Raw genomic sequence first — 14,809 nt, 5'->3', positions numbered from 1 at the left:
GAGAGGGTGAGCGGGTATAAATACCTGGGAGTCCACATCACCGAGGATCTGACATGGTCAACAAACACAGACACTCTGGTGAGAAAGGCAAGGCAGCGCCTCTACCACCTCAGGCAGCTGAGGAAATTTAAAGTTTCCCAGAGGATCCTTCAGTCCTTCTACTCTGGAGCTGTAGAGAGCGTCCTGACAGGAAGCATCACAGCCTGGTTTGGCAACTGCTCCGCTCAGGACAGGAAGGCTCTGCAGAGAGTAGTGCGTTCGGCTGAGCGCACTATTGGAACTACACTCCCCACCCTGCAGGACTTGTACACCAGGAGGTGCAGAACCAGAGCCGGCAGGATCATGAAGGATCCTCACCACCCCAACAACAGACTGTTTCAGCTGCTGCGGTCAGGCAGGCGCCCGTAGTCACGCTGCAAGAACAGAGAGACTGAGACGGAGTTTCTTTCCTCAGGCCATCAGGATTGTGAACTCCGACCTCACCAGGACCCCCACATAGACCCACACAACTGCCCCTCTTAGGCACACACACACACACACACACACACACACACACTTACTGTAAATATTGTGTTGTTTTTTATTTGTAAATAGTGTGTACTTGTTGCCCTTGCACATTCCTGCTGAGCATTGCCACTTTCATTTCACTGCACACCCTGTGTGTGTATGTGACAAATAAAACATCTTGAATCTTGAATCTTGAATTCCCCCCCCCCCCCCGCAGTCGTGTGTCAACACCGCTTCTTTTTTTCTTCTTTAAAAAAAAATTAGAAGACAAAAGACAATACATAGACATAACACCTAGAGGACGACGAAACAATGAACATAACATCATAAAGTCAGAGCCTTGTGAAAGAAGATAAAAGAAACAAAGAAAAAAAGAAAAAAGAAAAAAATAAGAAGAAGAATAATAAGAAGAAAGAAAGAAAGATGCATCTGTATATGTTTATATATGCATGTGTGAGTTAAAAAAATAAATATATATATATATATATACAACACTGCTTCTTGTAGTGCGCTTTAAACGTTTCATTTTAAATGTCCATATGATCTTCGGGTTTCAGAGGAAATACAACGACAACAAGAAGAGGCTTAAATCTCTGTAAACTAGACTAGTGAGAGTCTTTTGTTGATTTAAGCATCATTGTTCACTGGCGGCACGCGTCAGGAACATTTCAGAACGAGCATAATGTTGCAACGAAATGTGCCCAAGAATGATATGAGCACAAAAAAACAACAACTCTAGAATCTAGAATATGCCACGAGGTCACAGAGAAGTAAATGCGTGGTCGCCTCGACGTATGCCGAATGAAATTGTCGTCAGGAGATTGTTTAATCTCCCAGGAGGCCGCTGTGATTGGGCGATCTCACGCCTCCGTTTCTCGAAGCGCACGTCAAAAGGAGGGTACATGAAAAAAGATTTCCATAATGCAAAACAGAAGTGAAATACGCAGATGGGGGCATCCAGCACAATAAACATGTCCGCTGTCGAAATGGAAACTGGGCAATCATCGTAACCCTCGATGACACATTTAAAAAATGTTTTAAAAAAAAGGTTCCCTGACCCGGGCTTAGAAAACATTACTCTGGCGGAGTGGATTAAGCAAACAACTCAAAGATTTGACTGATCCTCCAACAAACGAAGACAACATGTCACAATGGAAAAAAACATTGGTAAGAAAAAGAGGGAATACATATCAAAGCACACAGTTTTCCACTCGCAGGTCCCCGTAATGACATGCGCAGCCCACGTCTTCACGAAAGCCCCAGGTAGCTACGAGCAGCGCTCACTCACACACACACACGCACACGCACGCACACGCACACGCATGCACACACGCGGTGGAAAGAAACGGTCATTAGGTGGAAATGGACTCAGCGGAGCTCTCTCTGGTTTACTCGTTTAACTCTTTTTTAAATTTCACTTTTGGAGCGAGTGCACGTTAGATCTTTAAAAAAGTCAGTTTCTCAGAGCGACCCTGTGAATCATCTCTGGATTTCCCATCGTGATCTAAGCGATTCAAAAGACTCGCGCCTTTTGATCCGGGACGCGAGAGTCGTGGCTCCACCGCGGGGCCGCAGGAAGGAAACCACTGGAGCAGGAGCTCATTACGCTGGTTAATAATGGGACGTACTGGAGGTCTTATCAGGGAGTCTCTGGGAGAAAAACATCACAACTCCAAAGCTTTTCCAGCCGTTTGATGGGTTGTGGTCAGGATCCACACAAAAACCATCGAGAAGTTAATAGATTAGTTTTTTTTCCATTTTGGTTAAAGTGTCCTTTACTCTGGTGGCATGGTGAACGTATACTGTACAGTAGTAGAGCTGCCAGCAGCTGTTTGTCAATAAAATGTCAGAAAATACTAAAATAAATACCTTTTAAAACTTCCTAAAGCCCAAAATGTCTAAAAAGAAAAATATTTTTTTTACAGTAGTAGAGCTGCCAGCAACTGTTGGTCAATAAAATGTCAAAATATACTGAAATAAATACCTTTTAAAACTTCCTAAAGCCCAAAGTGTCTAAAAAAAAGAGATTTTTTGTTACAGTAGTAGAGCTGCCAGCAACTGTTTGTCAATAAAATGTCAGAAAATACTAAAATAAATACCTTTTAAAACTTCCTAAAGCCCAAAGTGTCTAAAAAAAAGACCAAACTACAAAGATATTCAGTATAAGTCACTATCACAAAGAAAAGCAACACATCCTCACATTTGAGACGTTAAAATTGAGTAATTATTAGGATTTGTGTTTATAATAGCACATTTTCTATCCACACATTTCAGCCCCTGTACATTTCATAGGGAGCGTGAACTCTTCTTGACCGTAAATCAAATCTCTGTAAACTAGACTCGTAACAGTCGTTTGTTGAGTTCAGCCTCGGGACGCGTCTGTAAAAACAACAACTCTCCAATGTGCCACACGGTCGCAGCTTTCGCAGTTGAAAAAAAGAAAGAAAAATAAATCGTTGCCGGAGCGATAAATGCCAAGTCCTCGCTTTGCACGCCATGAGAAAAATATTGCGACTGCTATTTATTTTCCAGTCGAAAGCCGGCGCTCGATAGTTTGGCTGACGTGCGCGAAAAAAAAATCAACTCGGGGCGGAGCGGCCGACGATGTAACCAACAACATGTTGGCTAAATTGAAGACGGCGCTGTTAATCTTCATAATAACTCGGTACGTAGAGTCAAGAACCCCAAAGTGGATACGTCGGGAGGGATTTCCAGGCTTCCCTTCCTCCCGTCCGCAGAAACAAGGCAGCCGGCTGCAGCCGCTTGCCAAGCCCTCTGCATTACGCTCTCTAAAGACCTTAATTGTATGGAAAGATGACACACAAAGTCCCTTTCCGCTTGTTTTCGGGGGGAAAAAGGACGGGCGAATGTTGTTGCCATTGTTCTTGACGAGCGGCGGCGGCGATTCGATGGAAACATATTTTCCTCCCGCGGTTTGTTTGCCATCGAAAAATCACGAGCTCTGTGTTATTACTGTGTTACGGTTGGTTGACGGCAGCATGGAGCCTCCGGATGAGAGCCGTATTCGCATGTCTGTGTGCGTAAACAACAACAATATGATGTGTATCACACACACACACACACACACACACAGCTATTAAATGACATTGAATTAGGCCGTTACAATCGGGCCAGTTTTTCAGGCCTTTCCAGGCTCATTTACAAAAGGTCGTCGAAAAAAACCAGAACGTTTATTTCATGTCTAATTTCATTTGGAGTCGTATTTCTCGACGCCCGTCCAAGGTTAATCTAATATCTACTGGCGTTTTCCCCGGTCCGGCTGGCCAACTCCTGAGAAATATGTCCAAGTATTTTTGGGATTGCTCGACGTTCCTCAGCTCTCGCTTGTTTTCCTCGTTTACGGCTCGCTGATATTTTTGCCACATACTGGAAGCTGCCGCCTGAGATCTCGCGTCGAGATTAATGGAAAACACGTCTTTTTAACACTTTTAGATCACAGCGATGGTCGTGTTGTGTTTGAACATTACACAAATTCATTTCTTTGTATTTATATATTTAACCCTCCTGATACCTTTGGGGTCAATTTGACCCCATTCGATGTTTAACGTCTCTAAAAAAATGATTGACTGCATTTTGTTTGCTTCATATTTCATGACTTTTCCTAATTTATTGGGGAAAACTGGAAAAACATAAAATTCACATGATATGTTTTCACTGTCCTGTACACAACTTGTACGCATCGGTGTTCTTTGGGGTCAATTTGACCCCAGGCTGTTTTTCACTGTGTAAAACATATAAAAACTAGAACGGGCACTCGGTAGAGCGCATACCTTCGCATATCACAAGATTGGGCATTGAATTATGAACATGTTGGCATTAGTTGCATGCCAATTGGATAAAAATTGACCGTGCTATGGTAAAAAGAAGATTTTGACCTTTTCATGACCTTGACCTTTGACCCGATCGATCCCAAAATCTAATCAAATGGTCCCCGGATAATAACCAATCATCACACCAAATTTCATGCGATTCGGTTTAAAACTTTTTGCGTTATGCGAGGAACACGTATACAAATAAATAAATAAATACACGGCGATCAAAACATAATCTTCCGCATTTTCAATGCGAAGGTAAATATAAACTTTTTTATTAATTTAAAGGGCTATTTAGGTAGTCAACAAACAAACATAAAGTACCTCACACTTAAACATTTATCAGTCCACTGTCGCTCCACATCGGACTTCATTCGAACCCCAACTTTTGCAACTTTTAGGAAGTATTACATTTAAATATCTCTTCAAATCTCCTGCTTTGTGAACACGTGGCGCTACAGAAGCTAAAGACGCCGCGACTTCTGCTCCACCCGTACGTCAACGTACGGAGAAGACTCGTCTGGATCTTCTCGCATCACTTCGGGCAATAAAGTTGATCATCAAAATGTAGAATGCGCCATTTTTTTATATAAAGACTCCGCTCAATTGATCTTTGAAAAGTGAACAAAAGCAGAGGACGTGTACGCAACGGACCGCTGGAAACAGAACGAACAGCACATTGGATTCACGTGACGGACGTGATTCATAGAATGGGGGTCGTGCGCACGATGAAAAATGTCACGACGACCACGAATAACAGCGGCGCTGGATGTGGTCGAACGATCAGGATAATTAAAGCAGAATTGGCATTCGGCAACAGCAACGCAGCTAATGCATCGACTCTGCCTCCTCGAGTGGATTAATGTGCGTCATTGCCGACTGTCTCTCATGAGGAGTCCTGGAGGCAGGGCTCAGATTATTATTATTAATTATTATTATTATCATTATTATTAACCCTCCATGCCGTGCTCGCAGTTTTGAGGCAGCTGTGAATTTGGGCAGGGCCGACAAAAGACCAGCTTCTGTTGTGAACACACGACATTCCAGTAACACACAGACACACACACACACACACACACACACACAGACACACACTCACACACAGACAGACACACACACAGACACACACAGACACACACTCACACACAGACACACACTCACACACAGACAGACACACACAGACAGACACTCACACACAGACAGACACACACACAGACACACACAGACACACACTCACACACAGACAGACACACACACAGACACACAGACACACATACACAGGCACACACACACAGACACACACACACACACAGACACACTCACACACAGACACACACACACACAGACACACAGACACACACAGACACACACACAGACACACACACACACACACACACACACACACACACACACACAGACACACACACACACACACACAGACACACACACACACACACACACACAGACACACACTCACACAGACACACACACACACACTCACAGACACACACACACAGACACTCACACAGACACACACACACACACACACACAGACACACACACACACACACACACACACACACACACACACACACACACACACACACACACACACACACAGACACACACAGACACACACACACACACACACACACACACACACACACACACACACACACACACACACACACACACACACACACACACACACACACACACAGACACACACACACACACACACACACACACAGACACACACACACACACACACACACAGACACACACACACAGACACACACGCTATCCTTTCCCATCCGTGATCCGTAAACATGGAGATCGTCACATGCTGATTAGTTGCTGAAGGGGCTTCGTCTTCTGTCACCATGGCGCCTGTAATCATTGTCACAGGAGGGCCTATTGTGTTTATGAAGAGGCCAGACACACACACACACACACACACACACACTTCACAGGGCTTTAGCTATCAAGGGATTCATATTAATTACTGTAAGACTATTCTATATATAGTCATATTTAATAGGTGCATCAGTCATCTCTAACTGTTGATTCTGAAGTCCTGTGATAAAAGAACAAAGAGGAAATAACCTGTAATTATTAGACGGAGGTACTGACACGCCACGGTGTGTTCCCCGAATGTGCCGTGAAGAACATGTCTCGTCTTTAATAACGTTTAGCGACGACACACCCAGCCGCGCTCTCCGGTTCGGGCTCAGCAGGAATACCTCGTGTCTGGCGCCGCTCCGACGCCGTTGTTTCACATCTTCTTTTCCTTTTGTTCACCGCGAAATAAAATTTAAATAAAGTCTTTCTGCCGTCGCTCTGCTGTGATGTCATAGAGACTGTTTTCTGTTGAGCATATATATTCTATATCATTTTTACATTTGTAAAAGGGCAAATTACACGGTAACTACGCTACCTAATTTGGTGTTTGCGGACAAATCAAAATGTAGGGTTTATACTTTTTTTCAAAAATAATGAAATGATGAAGTTTATACTCGTATAGTTGAATGTCGGATGCCGAGTGCATTTCAGATTGAACGTCTCGGCTGAGTGACCCTGCAGTGGGGCTGGATTCTGACCTCGTCTGTCCATCTGTCTGTCGGTCTGTCCTCTCACCTCCTGTGTCTCTCACACACACACACACACACAGACCCCCACACACCTACACACCTACACAACATCAAACAGATAAGACACTAACACAATACCCGAGCTAACACACACACACACACACACACACATCTCCGGCGTGCGTCACGAGGGCCATCTGCTTGCTAACCGGAGCAGTTTTCTACTCGCTCACGTTTGTATTCCCTCTCAGGTCGTCTACGGCAGTCGTTCATTTCATGTATGAAGAATGTCAGATGACAAAAATAACTCGCAATTTGGTGAGGATAGGACAAATATTCTGGAAGTTGTGCGACTTCAAATATGAGACCACACCCCTTAAATGTTCATTGGTCTATATCCTCTGAACACAATAAGATATCAACAATATGTCACAATTATTCGTTGACATTGATCCACTAATGGACCTCAGAAATTTTCGTATGAATCGGACCAAGCGTTTTGGAGAAAAGTTAAACTTTTTTTTTTTTACAGAATTCTAAATGGCGGAAAATCTAAGTGGGCGGAGCTTAGGAGTGATATTGGCAATGTTGTAGAGGAGGACCAAGCGGACCTGTATGGCAAATTTCAACTCAATCAGTCATTGGCGAAAAAAAGCGTGGGTACGAACACTTTAGAGGGCGCTAGAGAGACATTTTTTTATAAACAAATACGAAAACTCAAAAATCACACATTTTTCACGAGTCCTGATGTGCCTGTGAAATTTCACTTTTTTGAGGAATGAGGCGTGCGGCCAGTCGACGTTTGTTTGCAGAGAAAAATAATCGGACGAAAAACAATAGGTTCCTCTCCGCCGAAGTCGTAGCGAGGACCATAATGATTCAATCTCAGCTTTCTACAGGTCGGAAAACTCGCATCGAAATAAAGTGGATCACGGTAGAAATAATAAAATAACAGCGAGAGAGTGAAAGTCATGAGCTTGAGGGAGAAAAGTTGATGCAACTAAAGGGAAACTTGTTCATGGCAGTTGATCTTACTTGTTGAGCAGGAGAAGATAATCACAGTGATTAGCTTTAAAAGAAATCATTAATCATAATAATAGCTATTTATTGTCTCCGTGGGAGGAGATTGATGCTGCGTGTACTTATGTTATACGACCCTCTCGTTATGCATTAATGCCCATCCTAATCCGTCTGTCAAACCGGGCTGAACGCGGTCTACTTAAGAGAGCCTGACCTCCTAAAACTGGGAGCTGGTAGCGTTGCCACTTCAAAACATGACCTACAGAGCCGGGCTGGCACGCAGAGATATATTTAGCCGCCGGCTCAAAGGGGGGAGCTTCCATTCCCAGTTGAACCGTGTCATTTACTAACTTTTTCTCACACTTTTTTTTTTTGCGGCGAGAGCACAGCCAGCTACTTCACTTTGTGTGTGTGTGTGTGTGTGTGTGTGTGTGTGTGTGTGTGTGTCTCCGCATGTGTGATGGGGAGAGGCCGACTAAATCTAAGTTTCATTTGTGGGTGAAAGATTTCTGAGTTAACAGATTTTCTGAGGCCTGTAATAATAAGGTAAAAGACAGAAAAGAGAGTGAAAACATCCACGGGACATATGTTTAAACGTGTGTTAGCGTGTGTTAGCGTGTGTTTGCATAACGCACCGATAAACCTCCCTGGCTGTCGGCCTTTCACACGTGACTTATTGACAATGGCCCCGTGTTAATTAGACTGACCCTTGCTAGCACACAATGTCACACCTCCCCGACAGCCTCGCCAGGCTATTTATTAACCCCTTCAATCTTTAGCGCCCTCATTTGATTACGGCACCGGGGGGGGGGGGGGGAGGGGGTTAACACGCCCAAGCGAGGCCCCGAACGGAGGAGGTAGATGATCGGTAATGGCTTGGACGACACATATGTTAAAGAAAAATAAGTAAGGGTTCACGCGAGGGAGACGAAAGCCGTCAAATATGTGTCGCCGCCTTCACGTCCGATTGTTAACCCTTGTGTTGCCTCAGGGTCATTTTGACCCGAATCAATATTACACCCTCCCCCCCGCCTTAGGATTAATTTGACCCCATTCAATGTTTAATGTCGGTGTTCTTTCGGTAGTCAACAAACAAACATAAAGTGCCTCACACTTAAACTTGGAAAACAATATTAATTCTAATAATTTTCTGGAGGTTTTAATTGCTGGCGTCAAGTTGAACCCAAAGGGTAAAATATGTTAGTAAATATAAAGGTAACAGGAGGGTTAAACATTGAATCGGGTCAAAATGACCCAAAGGCGGGGGGAGGGTGTAATATTGATTCGGGTCAAAATGACCTTAAGGCAACACAAGGGTTAAGTCAACGAGTTCCCCCGAGCGCGCTAATTAGAGAGTTGTTAATGCGTGCACACACACACACACACACACACACACACACACACACACACACACACACACACACACACACACACACACACACACACACACAGGATGCAGAGGCACACTGGAGTTTCTGTGTTCCAGCTACAGTCTTTGAAAGTAGCACAAAATGATGCAATCCCCCCCCCTTCAGTTCCAAGAAGCCCACAAATGCAAAAGTGTAATTATCCTCCAAAAAAACAAAAAAACCCTGCAGAAGCTTAGCAGTGTGACCATTATGCCTTTTTAATTTGATCCTGCAGTTATCGGTGCTCTTGTGTCTATGTTACCCAACACTAAGCCACGGGACCCCCTCAGTAATGAACCTGGCTCTCACCATCATCAGGCATCAAGGCTTCAGCCACTTACTGGTGTTGTTTTACATCATGACACACACATGTATCTTGCTTGTGACATTTTGGAGGGTAAATTGAATCCCGTCGTGGTCCATTGTGTTGGACCGATCATCAGATTGTTGACAGATGGCTGTGATGTGTGGAGGAGCCATTAGTCAAGTGTGGGGCATATCTCAGGTGGACCACAGGTGGCGGTGTGGAGCAGCGCGGCAGGTCCTGGATATACGGGGCACAGGTGAGACGGACGCGGGTGATGATGCGCGGGCGACGGGGAGATCGCAGGGTTTTTAAAGCAAACAGGAGACACAGTTGCGTTATGAAACGGAATTAAAAGGGAACCTCACCCAATTACATAAACGGCGTGGAATCTCTTATTAAAAGCGCGTCAAGAACCGGATCTCCTCCCGCACCCCGCCGGGTGGCCGAGGACAGAAGTCCGTCACTATGAGTGTGTATATTGTGCAAAAGGACAGGGCGAGGAGGTACAATGTGATAATGAGAGCAGCGAGACTGGAGTGGCAGAAAAGTGGAGAACGAGTGTCACAGCAGAAACAAAAGAAATGTGTGATTAAAACAGACAAAGCAAAACAAAGTGAAAGATTCACTCCGTGGGTTTTTCAAAGGGCCAACTTCTCGTTTTAATTGTTTTAGGGTGTTTGTAACCAAATCTGATAAAGTATGTATTTCTGATGGCGTCGCCTTTTTGAAAGTCTCTTTTCCCAAACTGACACATCGCAGAGAAAACAGCAGGTTGACGTCATTGCTCTGAATATCACAGAGATTGATATCGTTAAGTAAACATCTTACCATCGTCCAGCGTGATGTCCTGCAGGCCGATGGAGCGGAAGGTGGGCTCTCTCTCCTCGGGCTCCTGCTTGATGGTCAGCCCCTCTTCGTCCGAGGGGAACGGCCCCTGAGGGCTCAGAGGGTGACCCAGAGGCCCCCCCGCCGCCGGGGACAGGCTGGCCATGACCGGGCTCGTGGCCTGAGGAGACGGCTGTCCCGAATGCTGCTGCTGCATCGGCCCCAGAGGACTGCCGCCGGAGGTGGGGGAGGACGAGGTGGGGGAGTGGTAGGGCAGCGAGTGGAGCTGAGGGGAGGAAGACCCCGAGTGGGGCGAGGGGATCATCCTCGGGGCGGGGGTGCTGGACGGCGTGGGACACGAGACCGACCTTTGACCTACCGGGTGGTAGCCCATCGCCCTATGCAGCTGGGAGGAGTGCTGTCCCACAAGGGGGTGGACACCGGGAGAGGGCACCCGGGTGGGATTCGGGGAGCAGTGGTAGCCTCCGAGTGTGTGCAGGTGTGGGGACGAGGGGGAAAGAAGGGGCTGCTGGCTCTGGGGAGATCCACCAATGGGGTTGGTGGTCGAAGAGGAGGGAGCTGATGGCGAGGAGCAAGGGTACACCATTCCCATGCTTATCGGGTGTGACGCCGCACTGGGGCTGTGCTGAAAGGGCATCCTGTCGTAGCCCTGGGGAGGGAGGCCGGGCTGGCCGTTGAAGGGCAGGCCGTGGCCGTGGCTGTGGCCGTGCTGCATGGACTGGTAGGAGGGCCGGGGCGGAGCGGGGAGAGGATCGGGGTCAGAGCTCGGGCGGAACGTCATGTGGCAGTCCGCGGGAGGGTGGTGCAAGCTGCGACCCTGGAGGTGAGGCAGGTGCTGGAAAGACGGGGAGCCCATGGAGGAGCAGGGGCTCTGCAGGGGGAGCAGGCCAGGTCCGGAGCCGGCGGCCAGGCCGCGAGGGGAGCTGGACAGAAGGTTGTCCGATGGGTGGCACTGCTCAGGAGAAGGCAGCTGGGGGCGCACCAGACCGGCAGCATGTGCCAGGGGCATGGACATGGGGGGCCCGGCTCCGAGGTCCAGCTCTTCTCTGTGCTCCTGCTTCACCAAGACTAAAAGGAGAGAGGAGCGACGACAGAGGAAAGACAGACGGGATGAGAGAAGAGCAATAAAATACTGAAGAGGAAAATATAGAAACTTACAATGTCTTTGCTATTTTTGCTTCAGGTACAAACTTCAACCAGCTAAAAAAAGGCAGTAGTCGTTTAAAGCGTTTTTCCTCATTCTCAACCCCGGTAATTCCCTGAATCTGTAGCTTTGGAGTAAAACTAGGTAATAAACTTAGAATAGTCTCCAAATGAAAACAACAACAACAAAAAGGAGCGACACTGTGATGGTAAATGGGGCCATTGCCTTTTACTGTGAACAGCTCACAGCGCCGCTCTGCCGATCGCTAACCTATTTCCCAATCTGGCTGCCTTGTGACACTGAGTTTTATTTTTATCCAGCTCCGCATTAGAGGGAGAGAGCATATGTTGTCAGTCCGGGTGGCATCATGTGAAATGTTCTGCGGGAAGAGGAGGATGAATGCCCCGCAGCCACGATCAGACGGACTGCAAACGAGCTCGACGCTCGTGCCCTCCGCTCACCCCGTCATGCCTCTGGGATCGAGGGGCAAGAGGGCGCGAAAAACAGGCCACAACTGTGATTAAGTCAAGTCAGTTCTGGCTAAAAAAAAAATGGAGCTAGAAGGATATCAAGGGTGAGAGAAGAGTATCATTATGAACTAGAACGGCCACTCGGTAGAGCGCATACCTTCACATATCACAAGATTGGGCATTGAATTATGAACATTTTGGCATTAGTTGGTAAAAATAAGATTTTGACCTTTTCATGACCTTGACCTTGACCTTTGACCCGATCGATCCCAAAATCTAATCAAATGGTCCCCGGATAATAACCAATCATCCCACCAAATTTCATGCGATTCGGTTTAATACCTTTTGAGTTATGCGAGTAACACGCATACAAATAAATAAATAAATACACGGCGATCAAAACATAACCTTCCACATTTTCAATGCAAAGGTAATAATAAAACATAGGACATAATTGAAATGTGGTTGTTTTCATTTTTAACATTCATTTTGAGTGTACCTACAATATGTGAGGTTCAACAATGAAGCCAATTTTTCTCAGAATGTATCCTTAAATAGGGCGTCTGCAGCCCACCATGAAACTTCTGTTTTTTAGTTTGTTCTCCGTTGGCCACAATAACGCAGGCAGGGTGTCCGTTGTGACACCCGTGGCGTCGGCTTGACTGACAGAGCCGGGTTACTCTGCTCTGCTCTGATTGGCTGCTCTAATCCGTCAACGGCTGAAAACAAGAAGTGTCAGTGTCGAGTGGGCGTGCTTGCAAACAGAAAGGCTGTGTGTGGGTGGAGGGGCAAGGCACACACACACACACATGAACATACGCAAGTTGTGGTGAGACGGTTTTGGATATGTTGCGGAAAAATGTCATTATGTTCCGCCAACGTTTGACTTCATAAGAGAAATAACAAAACAATATCAAATAGCAGGAATGGGACTTTAATGAAAAACATTTCGGAAGGAAACTTCCAAAATATCACGAGTGCCGAGTTTCCTTACTGCTAAAATAATTTATGTCAAACCACAACTCACGGGCGATGTGCGGTAAAAGTTTCTTGGATAGCAAAATATCTTCATCACGTGCAATGTCGTGCGGAGAAGTGTGAAGAACACGCTACAACTGTCACTGCTGTCACTCAAACATGTGTTGTTGCCGCGGGAGATGAACGACAGCAGGAAGCAGTGCACTCAAAGGAATAAAAAGTAAAGCCTGAGAGGATCTCTTTGTGTCAAATGTCTGTCAAATAAGTTGCAGGGAAATTAATTAGAAACCTCAAATAATTTATATAATAATACTTGCACCTAAAAACATAAAAATATATATATATATATATATATAAATTATTAGCAACATTGTACCCTAGGCTTTTTGAAATCAATTAAACAGGATTCATACACATGTTGACCAATGGATTTCCACGACTTTAAACCATGTTTCCATGATGTATATTTACATGTTGTGAAATCTCGATGGATACACGAGTATACCTTAAATGAGAGACAATAGTTTGATTAAAAGAATAAATATTTTTATAAATGTTCATTCTTTTAATCAAACTGCATAAATGAACATGTGAATATTACAAATTTCCATGATTTTTCCAAAACTTTTGGCATTACATATTTTTCAAGAGCCCTTCCAGGCCTGGATATAACCATTTAAAAACTCCATGACTTTTCCAGGTTTTCCATGACCGTACGAACCCTGATTAAGGCAGTTGTAAGTCTGACACCATTTCTAAAAGTCACGACAACCTCTCATCTCACCTGACAGGTAGGTGAAGCGTTGGGATTGGCTCCTTTTCCGCTTGCCGTTGCAGACATAAAACTGCACCTGCACAGCTGAGCCCACAGACTGACTGTGGTAGGGAGGGACCTCCACCATGATGCACGACTACAAAAACACATCAAACAGTATCAACACACGCTTATTGACAACAACATACAATACCATTTGCTTACTGAAAAAAAAATATCAAATACTAGCAACAACAAAAAAAAGTACGAGTACATGTTTATTTGTAAATAAGTGACAACTTACCCCTTGAGTTTTCTCGTGTAATATTTTTGCCTCAACTTCCCATTGTGGTCGTCCGTCTAGAGGAATGATAAAGATTTTTTTTTTAAAAGGTAATTGCATAAGACAATGATAATCCTACTGCCATAAGCAGACAGAAACATACTGGATATTGCACAACGTGTTACAATTTGAAACGTTTACTCGAGAAACTTCAGGAGATACTTTCATCCTTCATGTAACTCTCAACTGTTTTCATTTAACATTAAACCTCAAAATCGCCACGTTTGACGGACGAGGAGATCAGAAAAGACTTTTTAACACCTTTAAAATAGGCAAAAAAACAACAAATACAGTGACAATTGAAACGAATGACAAACACAGAGTCAGTTATGAACCCAGGCCACACAGGATCACTGATGACGACAGTTTTATCATGTTAGACCCACTTCGAATTATAGTTATGCTAGTTTTTTTTAGTAACTTTCCTCAACCAGAGTGTCTCTCTTTGCACTCCTTTCTCAAACAGACGGAACCACACGAGGTTCCAGTGAAGCACGCAATATAAAATGGGTTCTGGGGAACCATAGACACCCAAATGATGTCATTTTTAGAGAAGCCGAATGGAGAAAATCCTTGCAGCTATTAAATAGAAATCAAATGTCCCAAA

General features: G+C 45.1%; 1 protein-coding gene across 2 annotated transcripts in view; it reads right to left on the bottom strand.

The window, feature by feature from the left end:
• Positions 1–14,809, bottom strand: part of nfatc3a (nuclear factor of activated T cells 3a) — a 71,829-nt gene that overhangs the window by 7,841 nt on the left and 49,179 nt on the right. For both annotated transcript variants that reach the window (XM_056412036.1, XM_056412037.1), the window contains exons 7-9: positions 14,164–14,219; positions 13,890–14,016; positions 10,496–11,581 (exon numbers count right to left, since the gene is read on the bottom strand). In XM_056412036.1, coding sequence (XP_056268011.1) covers positions 10,496–11,581; positions 13,890–14,016; positions 14,164–14,219 — 1,269 coding nt within the window. The remainder of the gene's footprint in view (positions 1–10,495; positions 11,582–13,889; positions 14,017–14,163; positions 14,220–14,809) is intronic.

This window comes from Pseudoliparis swirei, chromosome 4, assembly GCF_029220125.1.
Source record: "Pseudoliparis swirei isolate HS2019 ecotype Mariana Trench chromosome 4, NWPU_hadal_v1, whole genome shotgun sequence".
Classification (NCBI taxonomy): domain Eukaryota; kingdom Metazoa; phylum Chordata; class Actinopteri; order Perciformes; family Liparidae; genus Pseudoliparis; species Pseudoliparis swirei.
The sequence above is the reverse complement of the archived record's forward strand: the minus strand, read 5'-3'. Positions and strand labels throughout refer to the sequence as shown.